We start from the raw sequence: 24,225 nt of genomic DNA, 5'->3' as shown, positions 1-24,225 counted from the left end.
ATGCTGGAGTAACTCAGTAGTAACTGAAGTAGCACCTCTGGAGAGAAGGAATGGGTGACGTTTCGGGTCGAGACCCTTATTCAAGCTGTTGTGGAAAAGCCCTCAAAATATTTATTGTGCACACTCAAGAAATTCAGTTAATCAAGCTCTTTGTACAATGGGATACAATCAATATGCGGGGAGTTAAAATCATCGACCTCATTATCCTTCCAACAGGCGGAAGTTCGGGGTTCCAGCGGCCAAGTGACCTTAGCGGCGCCATGGCAGCGCTTCCTTCCCACAATGCCCCTCGGCGGGGAAAGCGCTCTATTCCCCCACTGTCGGGGCCGCGCTGCATTCTGGGAGCGCAATCTGATGCATATTAACAAGAGGGCGGGGCGAGGCGGCCGTGGGCGGAGTCAGGCCAGCCCGCTGACGTCAATAAGGCGCGGATCTCTTTCACTGAACACTGTAGCCCAAGAGCAAGTGAAACACTCTGCAGGTTAGGCAGCACCGGCAGAGACAGGAAAGAGTTAAGTCCCAGGCAAAAGCAAGACCAAAATCAATATTCTGATATAATAAGAAAGCTAACATCATGCTTGATTTTTTTAATATACAGAAGCTGGAAATCGAGCATAAAAACACAAATTAAGATACAAGGCACTGCAGAAAACTGTCCCTCCCCCACCCTAGTTATCCAAATAGTTCCACTGTCCTGATTCATTTCTCTGTTTGTATACCTTAGATCAACCATGATCACATTGAATGGCGGTGCTGGCTCGAAGGGCCGAATGGCCGACTCCTGCACCGATTGTCTATTGTCTTGTTTTCACCTTCCCGTCAGTCAACAATGTTGTACATTTCCTTGATCATCGTCTGCTTTGAATGGTCCTTTTCACACCTTGCATCCTCTTTGTTCCCTTCCATATCACTCGTTTCCCTCTTCCCTGACTCTCAGTCTGAAGAAGGGTCTCGACCGGAAACGTTGCCCATTCCTTCTCTGCAAAGATGCTGCCTGTTACTCCAGTAGCTCCAACATTTTGCGTCTATCTTTCGTAGAAAACCTTGTGTCTTTTTCAGCTGAAAATACTTAGCTGGGCCATTCTCCAGGGTGCAATAACGGGTGAGACGAACTTGCATTTGCTCACGCTTGGTCACTTAGCTCAGTGTCACCATTGACAGGTAACAGAAACAAGAGAGCGGGCCTTTGCACATAACATCCACAAGGCAAAGGGGGACCCTTTGGGCTTGTATACTCTGGGATTTAGAAGGATGAGAGGATATCTTATTGAAACATATAAGATTATTAAGGGTTTGGACACGCTAGAGGCAGGAAACATGTTCCCAATGTTGGGAGAGTCCAGAACCAGGGGCCACAGTTTAAGACTTGGGAGACTAATGGAATCCATGGTTAATGAAATGACAACAGAGCACTTAGGAAAACATAACAAGAATAGTTGTCTCAATAAACAATATTTCATGAAGCTTTCCGAGCTCTTGAACAATGTGGGCAACAAGTTACAAAAAGAAAGGCAATGGATCTGGCGTATTTCACGATTTGATAAAGTCACAGAAAGGTCACTGTACAAAGAAGAAGTGAAGATGGCGAATGGTATGTTAGCTTTCATAGCAAAAGGATTTGAGTATAGGAGCAGGGAGGTTCTACTGCAGTTGTACAGGGTCTTGGTGAGACCACACCTGGAGTATTGCGTACAGTTTTGGTCTCCAAATCTGAAGAAGGACATCTTGAGTAAATCTCAAGAAATTCCGGAGTCGGAGCCCCTAAGGCAGTTTGTCGTTGTCTACAACCTCGCTCTGGCAGCTCCTGCGATGGCGCTGGTGCCAAACTGTAACGGCCCTGCTGTTCCTTTGGATCGATCAGCGACGTGGAGAGGGGGGATGTGCTGCATGGGCAACAGCCTGTCCTCCATATGACATTGCCCAGGCTTGCATCTGACCGGGATGCATCACCCATGGTCAGTCATGACCGAGGGCAGCCAACTACTACTATTTATCTGTGTGTTATCCATTACGGGCCTGTTAAACTGCAACTGGTAAGAATTTCATTGTTCCATTGTCAGTACAATTAATTATAACTGTTGACATAGACAATAGGTGCAGGAGTAGGCCATTCAGCCCTTCGAGCCAGCATCGCATTCAATATGATCATAGCTGATCATAATGACTTACTGACTTAATACGTGCATGACTAAATGGTGAGGACACAGAGAGATATGGAGAGGTTAAGTGGATTAAAGAAAAAATATTTTTTTTCCTTTGAGAACTGTAATTCTTTGTAACCTCAGTGTGCTGTACATCAAATGCTTACATTCTATGACATATAGTGATAGAGTAATACAGCATGAAAACAGGCCCTTCGGCCCAACTTGCTAATGCCGATCGACATGTCCCATCTTACTCTAGTCCCACTGCCTGCATTTGCCCCATATCCCTCTAAACCTGTCCGATCCATGTACCTGTCTAAATGCCTCTTAAACGTTAAATATCCTTCTGTTTCTCTCTCTCCATATGTTTATCTGGCTTTCTCGTACAAGCATCAAAGTTGATTGCCACAACTAGTTCCAGATTAAAGTCATAGAATCGTACAGCAAGAGACAAGCAGGTTGGCACCTCATCCATACTGACCAAGTTGGCATATTGGGCTCAACATACTGACCAAGTTGGCATATTGGGCTCAACATACTGATCAAGTTGGTATATTGGCTCCCTGCATTCTGCCCACATGCCTCTAAACCATTTCTATCCATATCTGTCCAGATCATGTCTTTTCAAAGTCATAATGGTATCCGCTTCTATAGCTTTTCATGCCAACTCGTTCCAGATACGGACTATCCCGTAAAAGTGGCCCATGAGGTCCCTCTTAAATCTCTTGCCTCTCACCTCCCCCTTCCCTGGGAAAATAAGTTTCTTCTTGAGGATATATTAGAAACATAGAAAGTAGGTGCAGGAGTAGGATATTCGGCCCTTCAGCCATTCAATATGATCATGGCTGATCATACAGAATCAGTTCCTGCTTTCTCCCCATATCCCTTGATTCCATTAGCCCCAAGAGCTAAATCTAACTCTCTCTTAAAAACATCCAATTAATTGGCCTCCACTGCCTTCTGTGGCAGAGAATTCCACAGATTCACAACTCTCTGGATGAAAATGCCTGTTCAATCCCTTAGAATGTTATGTTTTTATAAGATCCCCTCATCCTTCTAAATTCCAGTGAATATAAGCCCAGTTGGTACATTCTTTCATCATATGTCAGTCCGGCCATCCCGGGAATTAACCTACGCTGCACTCCCTTAACAGCAAGAATGTCCTTCCTCAAATTAGGGGACCAAACTACACACAATACTCCAGGTGTGGTCTCACCAGGGCTTCTGTGACCCGGTAGACTATGTCAAAGTCTGGTTTATGTAACAAAAGGAGGTGTCATAATTGGCTTGAGACCTTTAGGAAATGCTGCAAGTTGGATCTTGCTGCCTGCTGTGAACAGATACTTGGGGCAAACAAAGCCTACTTTATGTGTGTGTTTTGGAGGGGCATGTCTGACGATATAGAGAGGTGCTGTGAAAAACTGTGCACACGGCAGTCTCTGTTTGGGGAGCTTCTGGACAAGGTGGCAGTCAGACGGTTGGTAGGTCCAGTATATCACCAGTGGGAGCCACTCGTTTATCACTCGCTGTCACAAGTCCTCCGCCACATTGACACGCTGGGATTCAACTGCCTCCTCACTGAATACATCGCCTTCATCCATCGGCCCAGTAATAAGAGGTACCTCGATTACTACCTCCAGTTCACAGAGATCTGTGTCAACACCATCCTATACTGGCTGTTTGCCCGTAAAGCCAGCCCGCCACTGGTGCAGAAACTGCTGGAGAGAACCATCAGCTACCTGGGAGACAAGGACAGCTGTTTGTCACTAATCTGGAGGTAATTCACTGGACTATTTTGAGACATTTGAAAGCTGTCACCCAATACAAAAGTCTGGGACTACCAACAGTGCCGTGTTCCCTCAGAACCACTCAGTACTGCCCCTCTGGCAGTGTATCACTCCCACAGTACTGCCCCTCTGGCAGTGTATCACTCCCACAGTACTGCCCCTCTGGCAGTGTATCACTCCCACAGTACTGCCCCTCTGGCAGTGTATCACTTATACGGTACTGCCCCTCTGGCAGTGTATCACTCCCACAGTACTGCCCCTCTGGCAGTGTATCACTCATACAGTACTGCCCCTCTGGCAGCGTATCACTCATACAGTACTGCCCCTCTGGCAGTGTATCACTCCCACAGTACTGCCCCTCTGGCAGTGTATCACTTCCACAGTGCTGCCCCTCTGGCAGTGTATCACTCATACAGTACTGCCCCTCTGGCAGTGTATCACTCCCACACTGCCCCTCTGGCAGTGTATCACTTCCACAGTACTGCCCTTAAGTTCTTGCTAAGTACTGCCCAACCTTTCTATGCTTGCCCAGCAATGTTGCTTTAGCTGTTCAGTGCAACTTTGACAGCTCCTACACTCCCTCACCTTCCACTTACACCTTTATCTTGAGTGCTCTCAAGGGTGGTGAAACAACCTTCTAACTGACCACAGCCTCCACATCATTTGACAAAGGCTTTTTTGGCCATGCTCTCAATACTGATGTTATATCTTTTATTTAGTTTAGCTTGGAGATACAGCGTGGAAACAGGCCCTCCGACCCAACGAGTCCACGCCAACCAGCAATCACCAGTACACTAGTTCTATCCTACACACTAGGGACAATTAACCTACACACCCCAACATCTTGGAGCACCCGGAGAAAGCCCACGTGGTCATGGGCAAAACGTACAAAACTCGGTACCGACAGCACTGTGAGGCAGCAACTCTACGGCTGCCCCACACGTGTTTTCCATTGATAACTTGGTCATTAATTTATTCCCACCCATCTGGAAACTTGATTGCCTACATTCAAAGACCCCTGTTGGGAAATTGGAAATCTGCGTCCTGTACAAAAGTGACTGATCTGTCTTTTCTTTAAAATCGAAGATTTTAAATCGAAGACAAAAATACTGGTGAAACTCAGCGGGTGAGGCAGCATCTAAGGAGCGAAGGAATAGGTGATGTTTCGGGTTGAGATCCTTCTTCAGACTGATGTGGGGGTGGTGGGGGAGGGAAGAAGCAAGGGAGAGGTGGAGACAGTGGGCTGTGGGAGAGCTGGGAAGGGGAGGGGAAGGAAGGTGAAAGCAAGGACTACCTGAAATTAGAGAAGTCAATGTTCATACCGGTGGGGTGTAAACTACCCAAGCAAAATATGAGGTGCTCCTCCTCCAATTTGCGGTGGGACTCACTTTTGCCATGGAGGAGGCCCAGGACGGATAGGTCGGATTCGCAATGGGAGGGGGAGTTGAAGAGCTGAGCCACCGGGAGATCGGGTTGGTTAATGCGGAATGTGCGGAGGTGTTGGGCGAAACGATCGCCAAGCCTGCACTTGGTCTCACCGATGTAGAGCAGCTGACACCTAGAGCAGTGGATGCAATAGATGATGTTGGAGGAGGTGCAGGTGAACCTCTACCTCACCTGGAATAACTGCTTGAGTCCTTGGATGGAGTCAAGGGGGGAAGTAAAGCGACAAGTGTAGCATTTCTTGCGGTTGCAAGGGAAAGTACCAGAGGAGGTTTGGGTGGGAAGGGACAAATTGACCAGGGAGTTATGGAGGGAGCGGTCTCTGCGGAAAGCCGAAAGAGGAGGAGATGGGAAGATGTGGTCAGTGCAAGGCTCTGTGGTCATGTTGCTCCTGACCCACATGAAGAGTTTCTGGAAACAGCCGGCTATGTAGGTGTAGGAAAGAACTGCAGGTGCTGGTTTAAATTGAAATTAGACTGAAAACATCACCCATTCCTTCTCTCCAGAGACGATGCCTGTCCCGCTGAGTTACTCCAGCATTTTGGGTCTACCAGCTATGTAGGTTTTTGGGCAAGTGGCAATGTAACTCCTTCTCTCCCCCGCACTGTTTAAACTAAGAGCAAACCAATCGCCGCTCTTCTTGTTGCGTCTGTGCTAGTCCTTAAAGAGAACTCTCAATTAATAAATGGGGCAGCACAATAGCGTAGTGGTAGACCTACTGCCTTGCAGCGCTAGAGATCTGGGTTTGATGCTGACTACAGGTGCTTGTCTGTACGGAGTTTGTACATTCTCCCCTTCACTACGTAGGTTTCCACCAAGATCTTCAGTTTCCTCCCACACTCATATTTCCTCCCACACTCACATTTCATATTTCGCTTGGATAGCTTACAGCCCAGTGGTATGAATATTGATTTCTCTAACTTCAAGTAACCCTGGCATTCCCTCTCTCTCTATCCCAAGTCGCACCAGCTTCTCGTTTTCACCCAACAAACAGCTAATACTGGAGAGAAGGAATGGGTGACGTTTTGGGTCGTGAACCTTCTTCAGTCTAAAGAAGGGTCTCGACCTGAAACGTCACCCATTCCTTCTCTCCAGAAACATAGAAAATAGGTGCAGGAGTAGGCCATTCGGCACTTCGAGCCTGCACTGCCATTCAAAATGATCATGGCTGATCATCCAAAATCAGTACCCCGTACTGCCTTTTCCCCATATCCCTTGATTCCCTTAGCCCTAAGAGCTAAATCTAACTCTCTCTTGAAAATCTAATTTACTCTTGAAAGATGCTGCTTGTCCCGCTGAGTTACTCCAGTATTTTGTATCTATCTTCGGTTTAAACCAGCATCTGCAGTTCCTTCCTACACAAACAGCTAACAATGGCCTGATTCCTTTATCCTTTTAACATATCTTTCATTCATTGTTCTTTATCTCTCTACATCATCATCTATATCTCTTGTTTCCCTTTTCCCAAACTAGTCGGAAGAAGGGTCTCGACCCGAAATGTCACCCATTCCTTCTCTCCAGAGATGCCACCTGTCCTGCTGAGTTACTGCAGCTTTTTGTGTCTATCTCCAAAGATATAGAGGTTTGTAGGTTAATTGGCTTGGTATGAATGTAAAATTGTCCCTAGTGTTTGTAGGGTAGTGTTAATCTAAGGAGATCCCTGGTTTGCACGGACTCGTTGGGCCAAAGGGCCTGTTTCTGCACTGTATCTCTAAAACTAAACCTAAAGACTCACTCCCCTGCTTTTTCCAATGGTCCTATTAATGATATCCTTCCAAGAAATTACAAACTTCCCCTCAAAAGTTCCAAATAAGTCTTCCTCTGTTGCCCCTTCTGGTAGCTCATTCAATATAATAATCAACAGTAAATTGAAAAATAACATTTCTTAACCAATTCTTTGTCACTTCTACTTGCCAATTCTACTTGTTCTATTTATGGTCTTTATGCATAGCATGAGATAGCCCTTAAAGCCACCTATCCACCTCAGTACTGTGGGAGTGCCACACAATGGAGGGGTGGTACTGAGGGAGAGCTTGCAATGCTGGAGAGCAGAATAAAGTGCTGCACTGTCGAAGGAGTAAGTAACAACAACACGTAGAGACTTTAGATAGACACAAAATGCTGGAGTAACTCAGCGGGACAGGCAGCATCTCTGGAGAGAAGGAATGGGTGACGATTGGGGTCAAGACACTTCTTCAGACAGATCGACAGTCTCGACCCAAAATGACATCCAATCCTTCTCTCCACAGATGCTGCGTGTCCCGCTGAGTTACTCCAGCATTTCGTGTCTATCTTGGGTGTAAAACTAGTTCCTTCCTACATGTAGGGACTTTACGCGTGTAGTAAATGGGTGTAGTTCAGGAAGGAATCCAGGTCAACATGGACTAATTGGGCCAAAGTGCCTATGACTATGACTATTATGTGAAATAATTTTCAAATAACTGGAATTTGGAATGGGTATAAGGAATAAAAGGGTATACCGCCTAATAAGGAAATGGATATAAAGTTATCATTGTCCTTTTACAGAGAATTGGATAAAACTTTCAGTGAGAAAGAATGGAAGGGATATGGGATTTCGGGAAGTACACTAAGTACATATCCTGTGCTACATCATTGCATGATTTGGGAGGCATTATATAAATGTGAGCTGTCATGACTTACTAGAAGGTCATGGTCAAAGGCCATGACTAAGGAAACCAAAACTCTGTACAATCAAATTAATTCCTCTTTTGTGTGTGGTTCAAGTGATGTCAACAAGTATTGTGACTTTATAAGAAAACATTGACCACCATCATCACCATGTTGAATGGTCTGAAACAAAACTATTTGTCTACTTTTGTCCTCCCAGGGCTTTCACATTATAATAATATGCACCATTTTAAAATGATGAAATGAACATTGTACCTTGGAGGTTACGTTTGATGTCTCATTACTAAATAGGTTTCTGAATTCCTTGTTTGCATTTCAGAACCTTCTCACCAGTGTACAATCCAAACCCACTGAGAGGTGTGACCCCTTTACAATATGTAGCTCAATGCAGGCAGTCGGGCATTCTGAAGATATTACTCCAGTATGGGATACTAGAGAGAGAGCACAGACCCATGTCCACAGTACTCATCGTGCTCTTCTACCCACCTGTTACAAGGGGGAATGACCAAGAGTTCACAGAAACAATAGAGGAGGCAAAATTATGCCTCAGTTTATGCTTTAGAGTGATGTGTCGCATACATGTCGCAAAGATTAAGGTAGGTTTTCCAATTAGCTATGCAAGATAATCAGAGACATGTTTATTGTATTGTATGTACCAATGCAACCACTGTTAAATCTATGTTTAAGAAAGAACTGCAGATGCTGGAAAAATCGAAGGTAGTCGAAAATGCTGGAGAAACTCAGCGGGTGAGGCAGCATGCATGGAGCGAAGGAATAGGATGAAGAAGGGTCTCGACCCGAAACGTCACCTGTTCCTTTGCTCCATAGATGCTGCCTCACCCGCTGAGCTTCTCCAGCAATTATGTCTCCCTACTGTTAAATCTGTTGTGTTTCAAAATTCCACCTTATTTTTATTCATTCTGGATGTTGCTGACAAGGCCTTTCTCTAGCTGCTCCCAAGAAGGTGATGATTTCAGTTTGAGTTTCAGGGATACAACATGAAAACAGGCTTTTTGGCCCACCGAGACTACTCCGACCAGCGATCACCCTGTTCACTAGTTCTATCCTACACACTAGGGGCAACTTTACAGAAACCAATTCACCTACAAACCTGCACGTCTTTGGGGTCATAAAATCATAAGTGATAGGAGCAGAATTAGGCCATTCGGCCCATCAAGTCTACTCCGCCATTCAGTCATGGCAGATCTATCTCTCCATCCTAACCCTATTCTCGTGCTTTCACCCTATAACCTCCAACACCTGTACTAATCAAGAATCTATCTATCACTGCCTTCAAAATACCCACTGACTTGGCCTCCACAGCCTTCTTTGGCAAAGAATTCCACAGGTTCACCACCCTCTGACTAAAGAAATTCCTCCTCATCTCCTTCCTAAAAGAACGTCCCTCAAACTATCACCTCTAGTCCAAGACTCTCCCACTAGTGGAAACATTCTCTCCACATCCACTCTATCCAATCCTTTCACTATTCTGTACGTTTCAATGAGGTCCCTCCCTCATTCTTCTAAACTCCAGCGAGTACAGGCCCAGTGCTGTCAAACGCTCATCATATTTTAACCCACTCATTCCTGGGATCATTCTTGTAAACCTGCTCTGGACCCTCGCCAGAGCCAGCACATCCATCCTCAGATACGGCATCCAAAATTGCTCACAATATTCCAAATGGGGTCTGATCAGTACCATATATAGCCTCAAATACCTCCTTTAATTCTGAGGCTATGACCTCTGGACCCACTAATGCAAACGTCCTCTCCACATCCACTCTATCAAAGTGTTCAGGCCTTTCCGCAGCAACTCAGGCATCAAAGCCCACACTTGCTCTCTTGCCAATTTAGAAAGAAGGGCCATGAATCCCTCGGTAATATAATTCCTGGTGGTTGCGTTCTACCTAGAAGTAATTGTCACTGCAATCTAACCTGAGTGAACATCTTTAATGCATGAGTAAAGCTTGGAAATCACGTGCAAGTGGACTAATCCAGAGGAGAGTCACCAAGATGTTACCTGGGATGGGACACTTCAGTTACAGGAGAGAGTAAACAGGACATCTCTCTGTTCCCTGCAGCAAAGGAAGTTACGGACGAAGAGATTTTGAGGGGATCCGAGCTTGCCATTATTCACTCAGCGAGTAGTGTCATAGAGTATGTAAACAGGCCATTCAGCCCAACTTGCCCACATCGACCAACATGTCCCATCTACACTAGTCTGCATTTGGTTCATATCCAGTTAGGGTTAGGGTTAATCCAGTTCAGTTCAGTTTAGTTTATTGCCACGTGTACCAAGGTACAGTGAAAAGCCTTTGTTGCGTGCTATCCAGTCAGCAGAAAGACAATAAATGATTACAATCGAGCCATTTACAGTGTACAGATACCTGATAAGGGAATTACATTTAGTGCAAGGTAAAGCCAGCAAAGTCAGATCAAGGATAATCCAAGGGTCATCAAAGAGGTAGATAGTAGTTCAGCTCTGCCCTGTGGTTGTGGGTAGGATGATTCAGTTTCCTGATAACAGCTGGGAAGAAACTGTCCCTGAATCTGGAGGTGTGCATTTTCACACTTCTATATCTTTTGCCTGATGGGAGAGAGGAGAAGAGGGAGTGACCGGGGTGAGACTGGTCCTTGATTATGCTGCTGGCTTTGCCGAGGCAGCGTGAGGTATAAATGGAGTTAATAGAAGGTAAGATTGAAGACTCCATCCGAAACGTCACCCATTCCTTCTCTCCAGAGATGCTGCCTGTCCCGCTGAGTTACTCCAGCTTTTTGTGTCTATCTTCAATAGAAGACGTTGATTTTAGTGATGGTCTGGGGGCTGCGTGCACAATTGGCTGGAATTTCTTGCGGTCTTGGATGAAGCTGTTCCCAGACCAAGCTGTGATGCTTTCTATGGCGCATCTGTAGAAGTTGGTGAGTTGTAGGGGACATGCCAAACCTCCTAAGCCTTCTAAGGAAGTAGAGGTGATGGTGTGCTTTCTTGTTGCTTGAATATGGGTGGTCCAGAAGAAATTGTTGGTGATATTGACTCCATGAACCCCTTATAGATGTCCTATCCACGTACCTATCTAATTGCTTCTTAAATGTTGCGATAGTCCCTGCCTTAACTACCTCCTCCGGCAGCTTGTTCCACACACCCACCACCCTTTGTGTGTAAAAGTTACCCCACTGATTCCTATAAAATCTTTCCCCCTTCACCTTAAACCTATGCCCTCTGGTTCTCGATTCCCCCACTCTGGACAAGAGACTCTGTGTGCCCATCCGATCTATTCCTTTCATGGTTTCATACACCTCTATAAGATCACCCCTCATCCTCATACTCCAGGAAATAGTCCCAGCCTGCTCAACCTCTCCCTATAGCTCAAGTAGAGTACTTTGAACTTACTGCCGAACTGGTTGGAAGTAGCTAAGGAACAGAGTTGCTGAAGCATTTAAGATGTTTCTAGATGAGGATGTGAATCACCTGGGCCAAGTGGCAGGAGATGGGATTAATATAGATGGGTGCCCACTGGTTGGTGGGGCATGGTGGCTGAATAGTCTGTTTGCATGCTGTATGAATCCATGATTCTGATTTCTATGCCAGACGGTTACAGGGGGTAATTTCATCAAAGTATTCACAATGAGAAGCTTGAAATACTATGCTAAGAGAAGCTGATAACTTTACAAAATAGACTGGGAACCAGAGGTCAAAGGTTTTAAATTTACAGTTCAAGAATTATGAGTAGAACATTTTCAGAGTGCTCTTTTGATCTGAAATCCACTTATCTGAAAGAATGCTGAAATCAGGTTGCTTAGAAACTATTGAAGGCAATTCAAGGAGGAGGTGGAAGATTGATAGAAACATAGATAGAAACATAGAAATTAGGTGCAGGAGTAGGCCATTCGGCCCTTCGAGCCTGCACCGCCATTCAATATGATCATGGCTGATCATCCAACTCAGTATCCCGTACCTGCCTTCTCTCCATACCCTCTGATCCCCTTAGCCACAAGGGCCACATCTAACTCCCTCTTAAATATAGCCAATGAACTGGCCTCAACTACCCTCTGTGGCAGAGAGTTCCAGAGATTCACCACACTCTGTGTGAAAAAAGTTCTTCTCATCTCAGTTTTAAAAGATTTCCCCCTTATCCTTATTTGCAGGGTTATGAGGGAAAGACGTGATCATGGATGGGGAATCAGCAATAAGACATCAGTTAAAGGGCTTGCAGTGTGTATGATGACATGCCCATGAATATTGTCAAAAATAGTGAACATAAGATAAAATCTACATGTTTACACACAGGAAAACATCACAAAATGCTTTAAGGGAATGGCTATTGGATAAAAAATGTTGACTGCAATTTGATATTTGGCTAAGCAACTAAATGGTCAAATAAAAGAATAATCTGAGAGACTTAGGGAAGAGTTTCAAAACACTTGGGCTTTGGCAGCTGAGTAATTCACTGTCTAGTGAGTGGTGGGCAAAAGTTCAGGACTGGAAGATAAAGAAAGAGAAAATGCTGGAGTAACTCAGTGGGTCAGGCAGTCTCCCTGGAGAACAGGCAGAGATGTGAAGAAGGGTTCAAGAAGGAACTGCAGATGCTGGAAGATCGAAGGTACACAAAAATGCTGGAGAAACTCAGCGGGTGCAGCAGCATCTATGGAGCGAAGGAAATAGGCGACGTTTCGGGCCGAAACCCTTCTTCAGACTGATGGGGGGGTGGGGGGGGGGAGAAGGAAGGAAAAGGGGGGGAGGAGGAGCCCGAGGGCGGGGGGATGGAAGGAGACAGCTCGAGGGTTAAGGAAGGGGAGGAGACAGCAAGGGCTAGCAAAACTGGGAGAATTCAACGTTCATGCCATCCGGACGCAGGCAACCCAGGCGGAATATGAGGTGCTGTTCCTCCAATTTCCGGTGTTGCTCACTCTGGCAATGGAGGAGACCCAGGACAGAGAGGTCGGATTGGGAATGGGAGGGGGAGTTGAAGTGCTGAGCCACCAGGAGTTCAGGTAGGTTATTGCGGACATTCTCCGATGGGCGGCGCGGCTCTAGCCAGCAGCGGCCTCTGCAGTCTGTCCGCGTTTTATTATTTTTCTGTCTGTGTTTTAATGTAGTTTTTGTTATTTTTTTGTTGGGTGTGTGTGTGGGGGGGTGGGGGTGGGGTGGGAGGGAAACTTTTTAAATCTCTCCCTGCACTGGAGACCCGACCTTTTTCTCGTTGGGTTCGTTGTCGTTGGGGCCACAACGAGGAGCAGCCTCCAACAGGAAGAAGCCGGGGACTCTGGTGCTACGACTCACCGTCGCCGTCGCGGGGCTGGCCGAGTCCGGAGCGGGTGGAGCGGTGGAGGAGCGCTGCTGCTGCTGCTGCTGCGGCCCGACCGGAGAGTCGGAGGCTCCAACGACAGGTCTGTGGACGGCGGCATCGGGAGCCCGCGGGTCCCTGGAGGGAGACCGCTTTTCAGGGCTCTCGCAACGGCGACTTCCCCCGCCCGAGTTGCGGGGTCGAAGAGCTCCTGGAGCGGGGCCTACATCACTGCCCCGTGCGGCTGGGAATGGCCGCGGGACTCTGCGAGCGCACACCGGGGGCTCCAACATCAAGACCCGGTGTGCGACCTCGCACCACCCGGCGTGGCTTTAATGGCCGCGGGACAATTGCCATCGCCAGCCGGGGGCTTTGACTTTGACTCTGACATCGGGGGGGGAGAGTGCAGTGGAGAAATAAGTTTATTTGGCCTTCCATCACAGCGATGTGATGGATGTTTATGTAAATTATGTTGTGTCTTGGGTCTATGTGTTTGTATGTATGGCTGCAGAAACGGCATTTCGTTTGGACCTCAAGGGGTCCAAATGACAATAAATGTATCTTATCTTATCTTATCTTATCTTACTGAGCGGAGGTGTTCGGCGAAATGATCGCCCAACCTCCGCTTAGTCTCCCCGATGTAAATCAGCTGACATCTAGAGCAGCGGACGCAGTAGATGAGGTTGGAGGAGATACAGGTGTCGCACCTGGAACGACTGCTTGGGTTCTTGAATGGAGTCGAGGGGGGAGGTGAAGGGACAGGTGTTGCATTTCTTGCGGCGGGGTCTGGACCCGAAACATCATCTATCCATGTTCCCCAGGGATGCTGCCTGACCTGCTAAATTACTCCAGCAGTTTGTGTCTTTCATTGGTAAATCAACATCTTCCATTCCTTGTTTCTACTGAAAAGTAAAGAACTGAAGTAGACAACTGAGACAGGGAGGGTTGCGGTTTGGTGGGATTTGAACACAAGAATTACAATTCTGCACTGCCTGATCACAATAGTGGAAAATGTACTTGAATTGTGGGTGTGACTGAGAAATAGACATCAGTATAATGCACTTGTTACTTCTGTTTTCAGGAACAAGTCAAAATCAGAGGGCAACCTCTCATTTCTAACTGGTTGGATTACATACCTGTGGGAAGATATCAAGAGCCTTGTGAGCTCGTACACCTCTGCAGAATGTCTATTAGAAGTTGTCTGCTAACCAACAGCCTGCTGCCCAGTGGAATATCCTCACTGTCGCTTCCCAAATCACTTCAGAATTACTTGAACTTGGAAAGTTAACAATCTCCCTCCTCCCCACCCACCTCTCCCTTAGCTGCATGCCTGTTTAACAGAATGGGAACAGGGACAACAGAAAGAGAAAGAAAACCCTAACCCTTCAGGAGAGAAAATCAGAACCGATTCATTATTACAGCGTGTGTTTTAACATCATGTTCTATCACTTCACAACACGCAATAAACTCAGAATTTGCAGCAATCTCGATAAAATAATTTTACTCCTTAAAAAAAAAACCAGTATTCAAGGTTTTCCACAGGAACTGCATTTACACACTTACAAACTTTAAATATTTTAAATAAATCCAACTTTTGATAAAACTGGCACAAAATTGTTGCACATCCCCAATGAGTAAGAATCAACCCCATTGGGCCACCTAATGTGCTGGAAGAGTGAACTAACAGTGGCACAAAGAGGGCAAGAGGCTGTGGCAGTGAATGAAAATAAACAAGTGTACCATTCCTCAATCAATGAGATGACAGGGAGGGGGAAAAAAGAAATACTGGCATGGTTAAATTGATGAGGCAGGACAGTAAATGGATTGAAGGTGTAAAGTAGCAGAAAACAAAAAGAAGACTTCAAAATCAAAGAAAACAATACAGGAGTGAAGATACTTTGAGGAATTGCAGAAATATAAATATTCCATTTAAAAAGATTTATTGTGCAGTTATGATCCACCACTTAATTTGAGTTTGTATTTAATGTCCAAATACAAGTTTGTGGAACTGACAGGGAAGCTGAGGGTGAGATATTGTCAACCACAGATTAGCAATAATGGTCCAACTCTTGGTCATCACTAATTCACTGCACATCCCATCCTGACTGCAAGTTGTTGGAAGATTAACGTTACAATGGCTTTATATTGTGGCAAAACCTGTGAAAACATTATCTTTCAAAACAAAAACATTGGATTACTAACAGGCTGTAAAATGTTCTTCAGTGGGAAGTATCTGTCTGTGGAGACTGCCTGGCTGTGATGCACTCGGCCTCATACCTTTTCTTGAGGCCTGTTAGATACATCCGCAAACGATCTGGGTCAAGGCAGGAGTTTCGTGCTGCCTGGATAAGTCTGGTGGCTAGATGATGCATGGCTCTCTGCTGCACAGACTCAGCTGTGTTTCTCTGTTTACGCTGTAAAATCAAGTGAATAAGAATCAAGAAGATAGACACAAAATGTTGGCGTAACTCAGCGGCAGCATCTTGGGAGATAAGAATGGTTGACGTTTTGGGTCAAGACCCTTCTTCAGGCTGAGAGTCAGGGCAGAGGGGGACATAGAGATATAGAAGGGTAAAGGGGACGATGGTCAAGGAAAATGTAGAGTGGCTCATTGTTAGCTGAGGGGAAGGTGCCAAGGAGGCATACAATCGGTAAAATGTAATCAGGACAGTGAAACTAGTTGTTGAACTAGGGTGGGGGAGCTAAGTGGTGTAGGTATGGGTGCTGCCTCTCATCTTATAGGGACATACAGCACGGAAACAGGCCCTACGGCACACACCTTGTCCGTGCCTTTAAAAGATATCTTAGTTTTTTTTCATTGATATACAGCGCGGAAACAGCCCCTTCGGTCCAACGAGTCCGCGCCGACCAGTGATCCCCATACATTAACACTATCCTACACACACTAGGGACAATTTACATTTATACCAAGCCAATTCACCTACAAACCTGTATGTCTTTGGAGTGTGGGAGGAAACCGAAGATCTTCCACCTCTGCGCCATCGTGCCGCCCTTTTTAAAGATACAGCGCGCAAACAGGCCCTTCTGTACCACCGATTTCACACCGACCAGCCATCCCTGCACACTTACACTATCCTACACACACTAGGGACAATTTTATATTATACCAAGCCAATTAACACTTTGGAGTGTGGGAGGAAACCGAAGATCTCGAAGAAATCCCACGCAGGTGATGGGGAGAACGTACAAACTCCGTACAGACAGCACCTGTAGTCAGGATCGTCCTAGGTCTCTGGTGCTGTAAGTCATCGTGACTTACTCTGGTGCTGCACCATCGTGCCGCCAGTCTTTTGAAAGACAAATCAGGCTTTTGTGTCAGCTATGCTCAGTGGGTAGTTCCAAGAGTCAGAAGATGATTGGAGACATTAATGATCCAAGTTCACATTCCTGAGGGAATCCAACACACATTCCATGAAGGGTTTAACAAGACCTTGCCTGCCCCCCTCAGGTGGCTATAAAAGTATCCCAGGCCACTGTTTGAGGAACAGCTTGTATCCATCTTTCTCATATTTCTGTATATCATAGAAACATAGAAATTAGGTGCAGGATTAGGCCATTAGGCCCTTCGAGTCTGCACCGCCATTTAATATGATCATGGCTGATCATCCAACTCAGTATCCCGTACCTGCCTTCTCTCCATACCCTCTGATCCCCTTAGCCACAAGGGCCACATCTAACTCCCTCTTAAATATAGCCAATGAACTGGCCTCGACTACCCTCTGTGGCAGAGAGTTCCAGAGATTCACCACTCTGTGTGAAAAAAGTTCTTCTCATCTCGGTTTTAAAGGATTTCCCCCTTATCCTTAAGCTGTGACCCCTTGTCCTGGACTTCCCCAATCATAGGAGGCCATTTGGACAATCAAGTCTATCAAGCCGGCTCTCAGACAAATCTCTTCAGTACGATTTCACCACGGTTTCCCTGTTATTTATTCCCATGTGCCCAAAAACACCTTCTCCTATGGTTTCCATTGACCCACACCAGGGACAATTTATAGTGGCCAATTAACCTTGACTTTGAGATGTGGGAGGAAAGTCATGAAAGACAATGTGTAGACTTGACACTGACGGCTATGGAGGTCAAAACTGGAATGGGTCACCGGATAGGAAAGGTTTAGCAGGATGTGGACAAAATGGCACAAGCTTAAATCAGCATGGACGAGTTGTGCCGTTGGGCCTATTTCCATTCTGTATATCTCTATGAGATGAGAGGCAACAGCCAAACACACTCCACCACCATGCTGCTGTATGATGTTTATGAATCCTCCATAAAGCATGTCCCTCAATCAACAATATGAAAAAAGATTGCATGCTCTAGTGTTGGAAATGTGTATGCTCACAAAAGCCTGCAACCTCTTGGTTTTACTTCTTGGAAGAGCAGCCAGGAGAAAAGGTATTGGTCTATTATTGTCACGCCTACCAAGAAACAATGTGAACACTTTATTTGAGTTGGTTGAACAAACTTTAGAGTTGTGAGAATCTACTCTCCACCTGCTAGTCGTGATATCTGGTCAAATAACAAAGAGCCTGTTCACTTACGCTTGGGTTGGGAAGGCTGTATGATGATGAGATATCAGGTAGGAGTTTTGGGGCAGGCACTGCGAGATGATCCTGCCCTGCAAACAAGGGCGAGGGTAGAGAGAGGGTGGTTGGCAATGAAGAAATGGACTTTAAACTTTCAGGTACACAAACAACCAGTAACCCTTACAACCAGTCTGGGTAACCCTAAAACCTTCTTTGACAAGACTGATGGTATTGCAGGGATTGCTACGTGTCGTTTTGCTGCTGCAACACCCTCCACCAAGTAACAAACGCTGGTCTGTAAGCTGGGTTTTAGGTACTTACCCATATTTGTTTGGTGATGTGGGATGCAATATCCTTAGCATCAAGGACTATTGATGGGGGAAGTGAGGAAACCTCAGCAGCTTTTAAACCTTGTGTAAAAGATATCAAAAAGACATGATGTCACTGAGGTTTCACACAGCAGCCAAACACACTCCACCAATGGGCCTTATGTGGACTCCACCACCTTATGTCACATAAGGCCCATGGGACAATGAATTAATAGAACTACGATAATGCCATCAATAGCTGACCCTTATACTCAACGCCCCAACCGATGAAGGCAAGCATGCCATAACCAGACTGTCTACGTGTTGTCGCTTTCAGGGAGCTACAAACTTGGACTCCAAGATCTCTCTGTACACCACTGCTGTCTCCTGACATGCCAAAAATTCTCCAAACATCCATAAGGCATAAGGAGTGTGATATTTAGATAGAACGAAGGTCAAGATGACGTCTATATGTTTAAGAGCTTTGAAATCTGAAGGATACAAAATGGCTGCAGAAACATGGTGAATCTTGCCTGGATGTTATTCTTACACTACAATCTTTAACACTCTTGTACTTAGTTATGATTACACTTATGTATATTAATATTTTACTGAGTTTCACTTGATCTAGCCACATGTAAAGTATTACTGAACCACTGAAGAAATGCTCTTCATTTGCCTGCATGAGTATAGCTCTGACAACTCTCTGCAAGTTCAAAAGCATCCAGGCCAATACAGCCCATTTGATTGCCACCTCCTCAACACCACATATCTTTGTTCCTTCCACGACAGCACACAGTGGCTGCAGAGTACCAACTATAAAATGCACTGCAGTTACTCCCACCAAACCTCCAATTTCAACTACCGAGAAGGTCAAGGGCAATAAGAGTAGGGGAACATTCTCACCTACTGGTTTCTCTCTACATTACACATCATAATTATAATCATAATTCATTAGCCAAGTATGTTTTGCAACATGTACGAGGAATAGATCATTCAATCCACATGTCATTACTGCGTCTAAATCCTGGAACTTCCCAACTGAGCGAACACCTTCATCAAGGACTGCAGCACCTGCACCAGCACCAGCACCAACAAGGGCAATTAGGAATGATCCATAAATGGTCCAAATAGGGGTTCACACTGTATCTCAGTATACATAACAATAATAAACCTATACCAATAAATCCTGGGTTTACAAGTCACACTTAGATCCCGAAAAATGAATATATATTTTTAAAAATATTACTCTCTCTAATTAAACCACACATTCTTATCTTTCAACAAATTAACCATCAATGGAAAAGCTTCTACCTTTACCCCATTCTAATCCCTCAGTTCATATTTCTTCTACATTTACATCAAATCTCTGGAAAGCTGGAGAGGGTACAGAGAAGATGTACGAGGATGTTGCCAGGACTAGAGGATGTGAGCTATAGTGAGAGGGTTGTGTAGGCTGGAACTCTATTCCTTGGAGCGCAGGAGGATGAGGGGTGAACTCATAGAAGTGTATAACTGTATATGAGAGGAATAGATCGGGTAAATACACAGAGTATTGCCCAGAGTAGGATAATTGAGCACTAGAGGACATAGGTTTAAGGTGAGGGGGAAAAGATTTAATAGGAATCTGAGAGGTAACTTTTTCACAGAGAGGGTGGTGGGTGTATGGAACAAGCTGCCAGAGGAGGTATCTGAGGCAGGGACTATCCCAACATTTAAGAAATAGACAGGTACATGGATAGGACAGGTTTGGGGGGGGGTTATGGGTCAAATGCAGGCAGTAGGACTAGTGCAGCTGGGACATGTTGGACAAGTTGGGCCGAAGGGCCTGTTTCCACACTATCGCTCTATGACTCTGTACAACCTTTATTTGGTTTGCATTTTTGCCATATTTTTGATGGGAAGGGGTATTAAATGGGCAAGATGGGCTTGATGTGCATGTCAACGATTGTCACATTGCAAAAATTATAAGTTGCCTTTGTCCTGGCACAGTTAGTGTGAAGGGATGAATGGTTTTCTCCTGTCCCTAATACTTGCTATCCAAAACATAACTTACCATAGTTCTTCTCCTGGGTGCAACCTTTAGAGAGAACGTACGTGTAAATGATTTTATTGTAGCTCCCAGTGCTTCGGTTGTGCTGAACCTCAAAATGGTTGTTTTCTACGTTGGGATACAAAGCATCCAGCTGACAGATCTCCAGGAAGTGAGTGGCAAAAAGCGTGAATGCCTGAATGGAAACAAAGCAAACAGCTGGTTGAAAATGACCAAACACAAGACAAATCTTTCCAAACAAAGAGACTAGTAAAGAGATGGACAAAAATGCTGGAGAAACTCAGCGGGAGGTAGCATCTATGGAGCGAAGGAAATTGGCGACATTTCGGGTCGAGACCCTCTTCAGACTGAATAAAATGCTAGCATTGTGTTAGCCTTCTTTACTATCGATTCAACTGATTTGAAGAAGAGCAGATTTGAGGAAGCGATTTAAGGCATAGATGTGGAAGCTGTGCCAGAGCGCCCATCAGATATTCCATACCTCCGCACCCTCACTCTTACTGTATATAACCATTTTGAATCAGAAATCTAATCACCATCAGTGTAAAATATTAATATTTCTTTCATCCCAAAATCCTAGTTTATTAGTTTAAGACATTAAAATGATGAAATACTTCACCTTGAAACTGAGCAGGAATTCACAAATTGCATGGCAAACACCAATTCCTTCCTCTGTACTTGTCCCTCTACCCAATTCATCGATGATAATCAAAGATTTATCAGTAACATTGTGCATTATGTATGTAATCTGCAGGGAGAGATGGAGATAAACAAAGATTCTTTAATTAATCATCAAATGCAAAGACAATCCAATCTTACTTGCTGCCTGACAGAATCCTAAATTGTGTAAAATAAATATGCAGATCCACGTCTGACAGCAAGCCTCAGTCAATCACTGGGCTACGACCACTCTTGCTTCAAAGTAGTTCACAGTTAACGCAGCTCATGCTTCTATCAAACCTTCCATCGCTCTTCATCTCTCCTTATCATCAGAACCACCTGTTCCTTTCTCCCTCGTGCTTATTACAATTCCCTTTTTTCTGGATTAATTCACATTCAGCGGGAATCTCTACTAACTACCATTTCCTCAGATACCACACCTGTGGTGTTCTGCTCCAAAGGAATCAAATGCATTGAGTGGGCTTCAATTTGGTGGAGATAATGAGATTATTTCAAAGCTCGGCAAAAGCTCTGTTTGGCTAAAATAAAAAAACAAAAAGTATCCACATCATTTACAGCCTATACTGATAACTGAAATCAGTCGTCAATGTAACATTTCTGAAATCCACGCTCTCTTATAAATATGAAAATGTGGCAGCCAATTACAAACAGCACGTCCCACATGGTGTGATAGTGACTGACTGACTGACTGATTTGTTTTTACTTCAGACTGGTGCTAGGTGGGTGGGGGAGGTGAAGAGCTAGAGACGGGAAAAGACCAGGACTATTGCCTAGTTGGTCCATTGTTGGCTAGGGAAGGTGTGATCTCCAGAAACAATGTGGAGAGCTGTGGAACAGGCAAAACAACCAGGAGGAGGAAGGGGGGGAGCAAGAGGGGAGAGGGGAGGTGTAGATCAATCACTATTGCTGAGTTGATCCATGTCTGGTTTTGCTATTGCGGACCCGATCCGTAATCCATGTCGGGTTTCCACCGTGCCATCCTGTGGAATGTAAGCAACGTACTTTCAGTTTTAAGCTACAACGTGGAGCCTACAGTATCTGTTGCTATGGTCTCTGTATGTATTCTTATTAAAGTACTTATTATGAAGTTCCCCGACTCAGTGTTAACAGTACTTTACACATGGTGTCGGAAGTGGGATGCAAACCCACACCTCCAGTGGGCATGTGAGAGCAGACCGTGAGCGGTCCTGGGATCAGGACTTTGTCTCTACACCTGAGAAAGAACCGCCAGTGGGGTTGGTGTTGATGGTAAAATCTCCCATCAGGCCCGTGGAAAAGTCCCCCGTGAAACCTGTGCTGGTTGAGGCGTCGCCTGCTAAGAAACTCCTTGTGAAGGTTGTACCAGTGGCGGCATCACCTGTAAAGAGTACTGCTGAGGGGCTGTACCAAACACGTGCAGCCTGGGATAAGATACAAAGACTTTGGCTACAGGCAAACATTAGACTCTAACTACATCTGACATTACCCATATTGCACCCTCCACCGCTTCGCTGTAGCTGATAGTTAACTTTATATCCTTATATATTATGTCTTTGCATGCTTTGTATTTAACCCATGGGCAAAGGCTAAGAAGGAGGATGTAGATCAATCACTTTTGCTGATTTGATCCATGTCTGGTTTTGCTATTGCGGACCCGATCAGTAATGCATGTCGTGTTTCCACTGTGCCATCCTGTGGAATGTAAGCAACGTACTTTCAGTTTTAAGCTACGACTTGGAGCCTACAGTATCTGATGTTATGGTCTTTGTATGTATTCTTATTAAAGTACTGATCAGCGACAACGATGAGTCAGCCTACAGGGATGAGATCCAGCACCTGACCACCTGGTGTGCCAACAATAACCTCATCCTCAACTCCAAAAAGACGAAGGAGATTATTGTCGACTTCAGGCAGACCAGAGGAGGCAGTCATACCGCCATCCATTTCAACGGGACTGAGGTGGAGCGCGTCTCCAGCTATAAATTCCTCGGAGTGCATATCTCGGAGGACTTGTCCTGGTCCCTCAACACCTCCAAGCTGATCAAAAAGGCACAGCAGCGCCTTTACTTCCTTAGGAGGCTCAAGAAAGCCCACCTGTCCCCCCAGATCCTGACCAACTTTTACCGCTGTACCATAGAGAGTATCCTGACCACCTGCTTCACGGTATGGTACAGCAGCTGCACTGCTGCGGACAGGAAAGCACTACAACGGGTGGTGAAAACCGCGCAGCACATCATCGGTGCCCCGCTCCCTGCCATGGATGCCCTCCACCGAAAACGGTGTCTGAGACGGGCTGGGAAGATCATCAAAGACCCCTCACACCCCAACCATGGACTGTTTGCCCTCCTCCCATCAGGGAGGCGGTACAGGAGCCTCAGGTCACGTACCAGCAGGATGAGGAAAAGCTTCTATAACAACACAATCACACTGCTGAACTCGGAGTCCCGACGATAGACTTCTCTGGTCCCTCCGTCCCCCTGTGTTTAATCATTCTGTATTTCCTGATTATTCTGTATCTTCTCTCTTTCTATTTTTTTTTCTTGTTTTTTCTCTTTATGTACAACTACTACGGACTGACGCAAAACTGCATTTCGTTGTACTGATACTTGTATTTGTGCGATGACATTAAAGTTGAATTGAATTGAATGATGAAGTTCTATGACTCAGTGTTAACAGTACTTTACACAGGAGAGGAGTATGAAATGAAGTTACATAAAATCAGAGAATTCAATGTTCATACCCGCTGGTTTGTAAGCTGTTGTTCCTCCAATTTGCGTGTGGCCCCACTCTGGCAATGGAGGTGACCCGGACGGAGAGGTAAGTTTTAGAATGGGGAGTTGAAATAGTTGGCAACCGGGTGATCCGAGCATAAGTGTTGGGCGAAACAGTCGTTTGCCTTTATTGATGTTGGTTGAAGGATACATTTTAGAATGAAAGGCATACAGCATGAAAATTGACTGCTCAGCCAACTGGGACTATGTATGCCACCAGCCACATTTACAGTATTCCTATATTTTATTCTCCCACATACCCAACAATTCAACCTCACGCATCTACCACAGATTGTACTTTGTGCAACAGGACCAGGCAGGTAGTTCTGTTATCTTACAGATGTGGAAATATTTTGGCATATCTTCTATGCTTCCATGACTGAGCCAATTACAGGTTGGAGTGTAGTGTAGTGTAGAGGTTTTGCTTGTGGAGTGTAGTTACTGCAGGTATAATGTGTTCCTGTTAGTTCTGATTCCTAGATTCGCTCCTGTGGGGAGGTTACTGGAAGTGAAATGTAGCACTCTAGCTAGAAAGATGGTGTAAAGCGTTGGGACAATAACTCAGGCTTGTTTGGCACTGGTC

At 45.3% G+C, this 24,225-nt stretch overlaps 2 protein-coding genes across 2 annotated transcripts in view; one reads left to right on the top strand and one right to left on the bottom strand.

The window, feature by feature from the left end:
* Nucleotides 1-3,440: 3,440 nt before the first annotated feature.
* Nucleotides 3,441-14,781, top strand: LOC129694060 (ankyrin repeat and SOCS box protein 17-like). The gene is made up of 3 exons (XM_055630789.1): nt 3,441-3,921; nt 8,343-8,619; nt 14,390-14,781. Exons 1-3 carry the CDS (start codon nt 3,512-3,514, stop codon nt 14,594-14,596), a joined length of 894 nt encoding a protein of 297 aa, XP_055486764.1. The 5' UTR covers nt 3,441-3,511; the 3' UTR covers nt 14,597-14,781.
* Nucleotides 14,782-14,958: 177 nt separating this feature from the next.
* The window catches only part of msh4 (mutS homolog 4), a 77,240-nt gene continuing 67,973 nt past the window's right edge, over nt 14,959-24,225 (bottom strand). Inside the window, exons 18-21 of the mRNA XM_055630790.1 lie at nt 20,831-20,959; nt 20,215-20,386; nt 18,172-18,260; nt 14,959-15,722 (exon numbers count right to left, since the gene is read on the bottom strand). Coding sequence (XP_055486765.1) covers nt 15,528-15,722; nt 18,172-18,260; nt 20,215-20,386; nt 20,831-20,959 — 585 coding nt within the window. The 3' untranslated portion in view covers nt 14,959-15,527. The remainder of the gene's footprint in view (nt 15,723-18,171; nt 18,261-20,214; nt 20,387-20,830; nt 20,960-24,225) is intronic.

The sequence above is a fragment of the Leucoraja erinacea genome, unplaced genomic scaffold (genome assembly GCF_028641065.1).
Source record: "Leucoraja erinacea ecotype New England unplaced genomic scaffold, Leri_hhj_1 Leri_52S, whole genome shotgun sequence".
Classification (NCBI taxonomy): Eukaryota; Metazoa; Chordata; class Chondrichthyes; order Rajiformes; family Rajidae; genus Leucoraja; species Leucoraja erinaceus.
This window is presented reverse-complemented; position numbering and strand designations above follow the sequence as displayed.

Excerpts from the sequence above, each read along its gene's own strand:
- LOC129694060 (XM_055630789.1), top strand. The coding sequence starts at position 3,512 with ATGTGTGTGTTTTGGAGGGGCATGTCTGACGATATAGAGAGGTGCTGT. Across the intron at positions 3,922-8,342 it reads TGTTTGTCACTAATCTGGAG|AACCTTCTCACCAGTGTACA; the intron begins GTAATTCACTGG and ends TTTGCATTTCAG. Across the intron at positions 8,620-14,389 it reads TACATGTCGCAAAGATTAAG|GAACAAGTCAAAATCAGAGG; the intron begins GTAGGTTTTCCA and ends TTCTGTTTTCAG.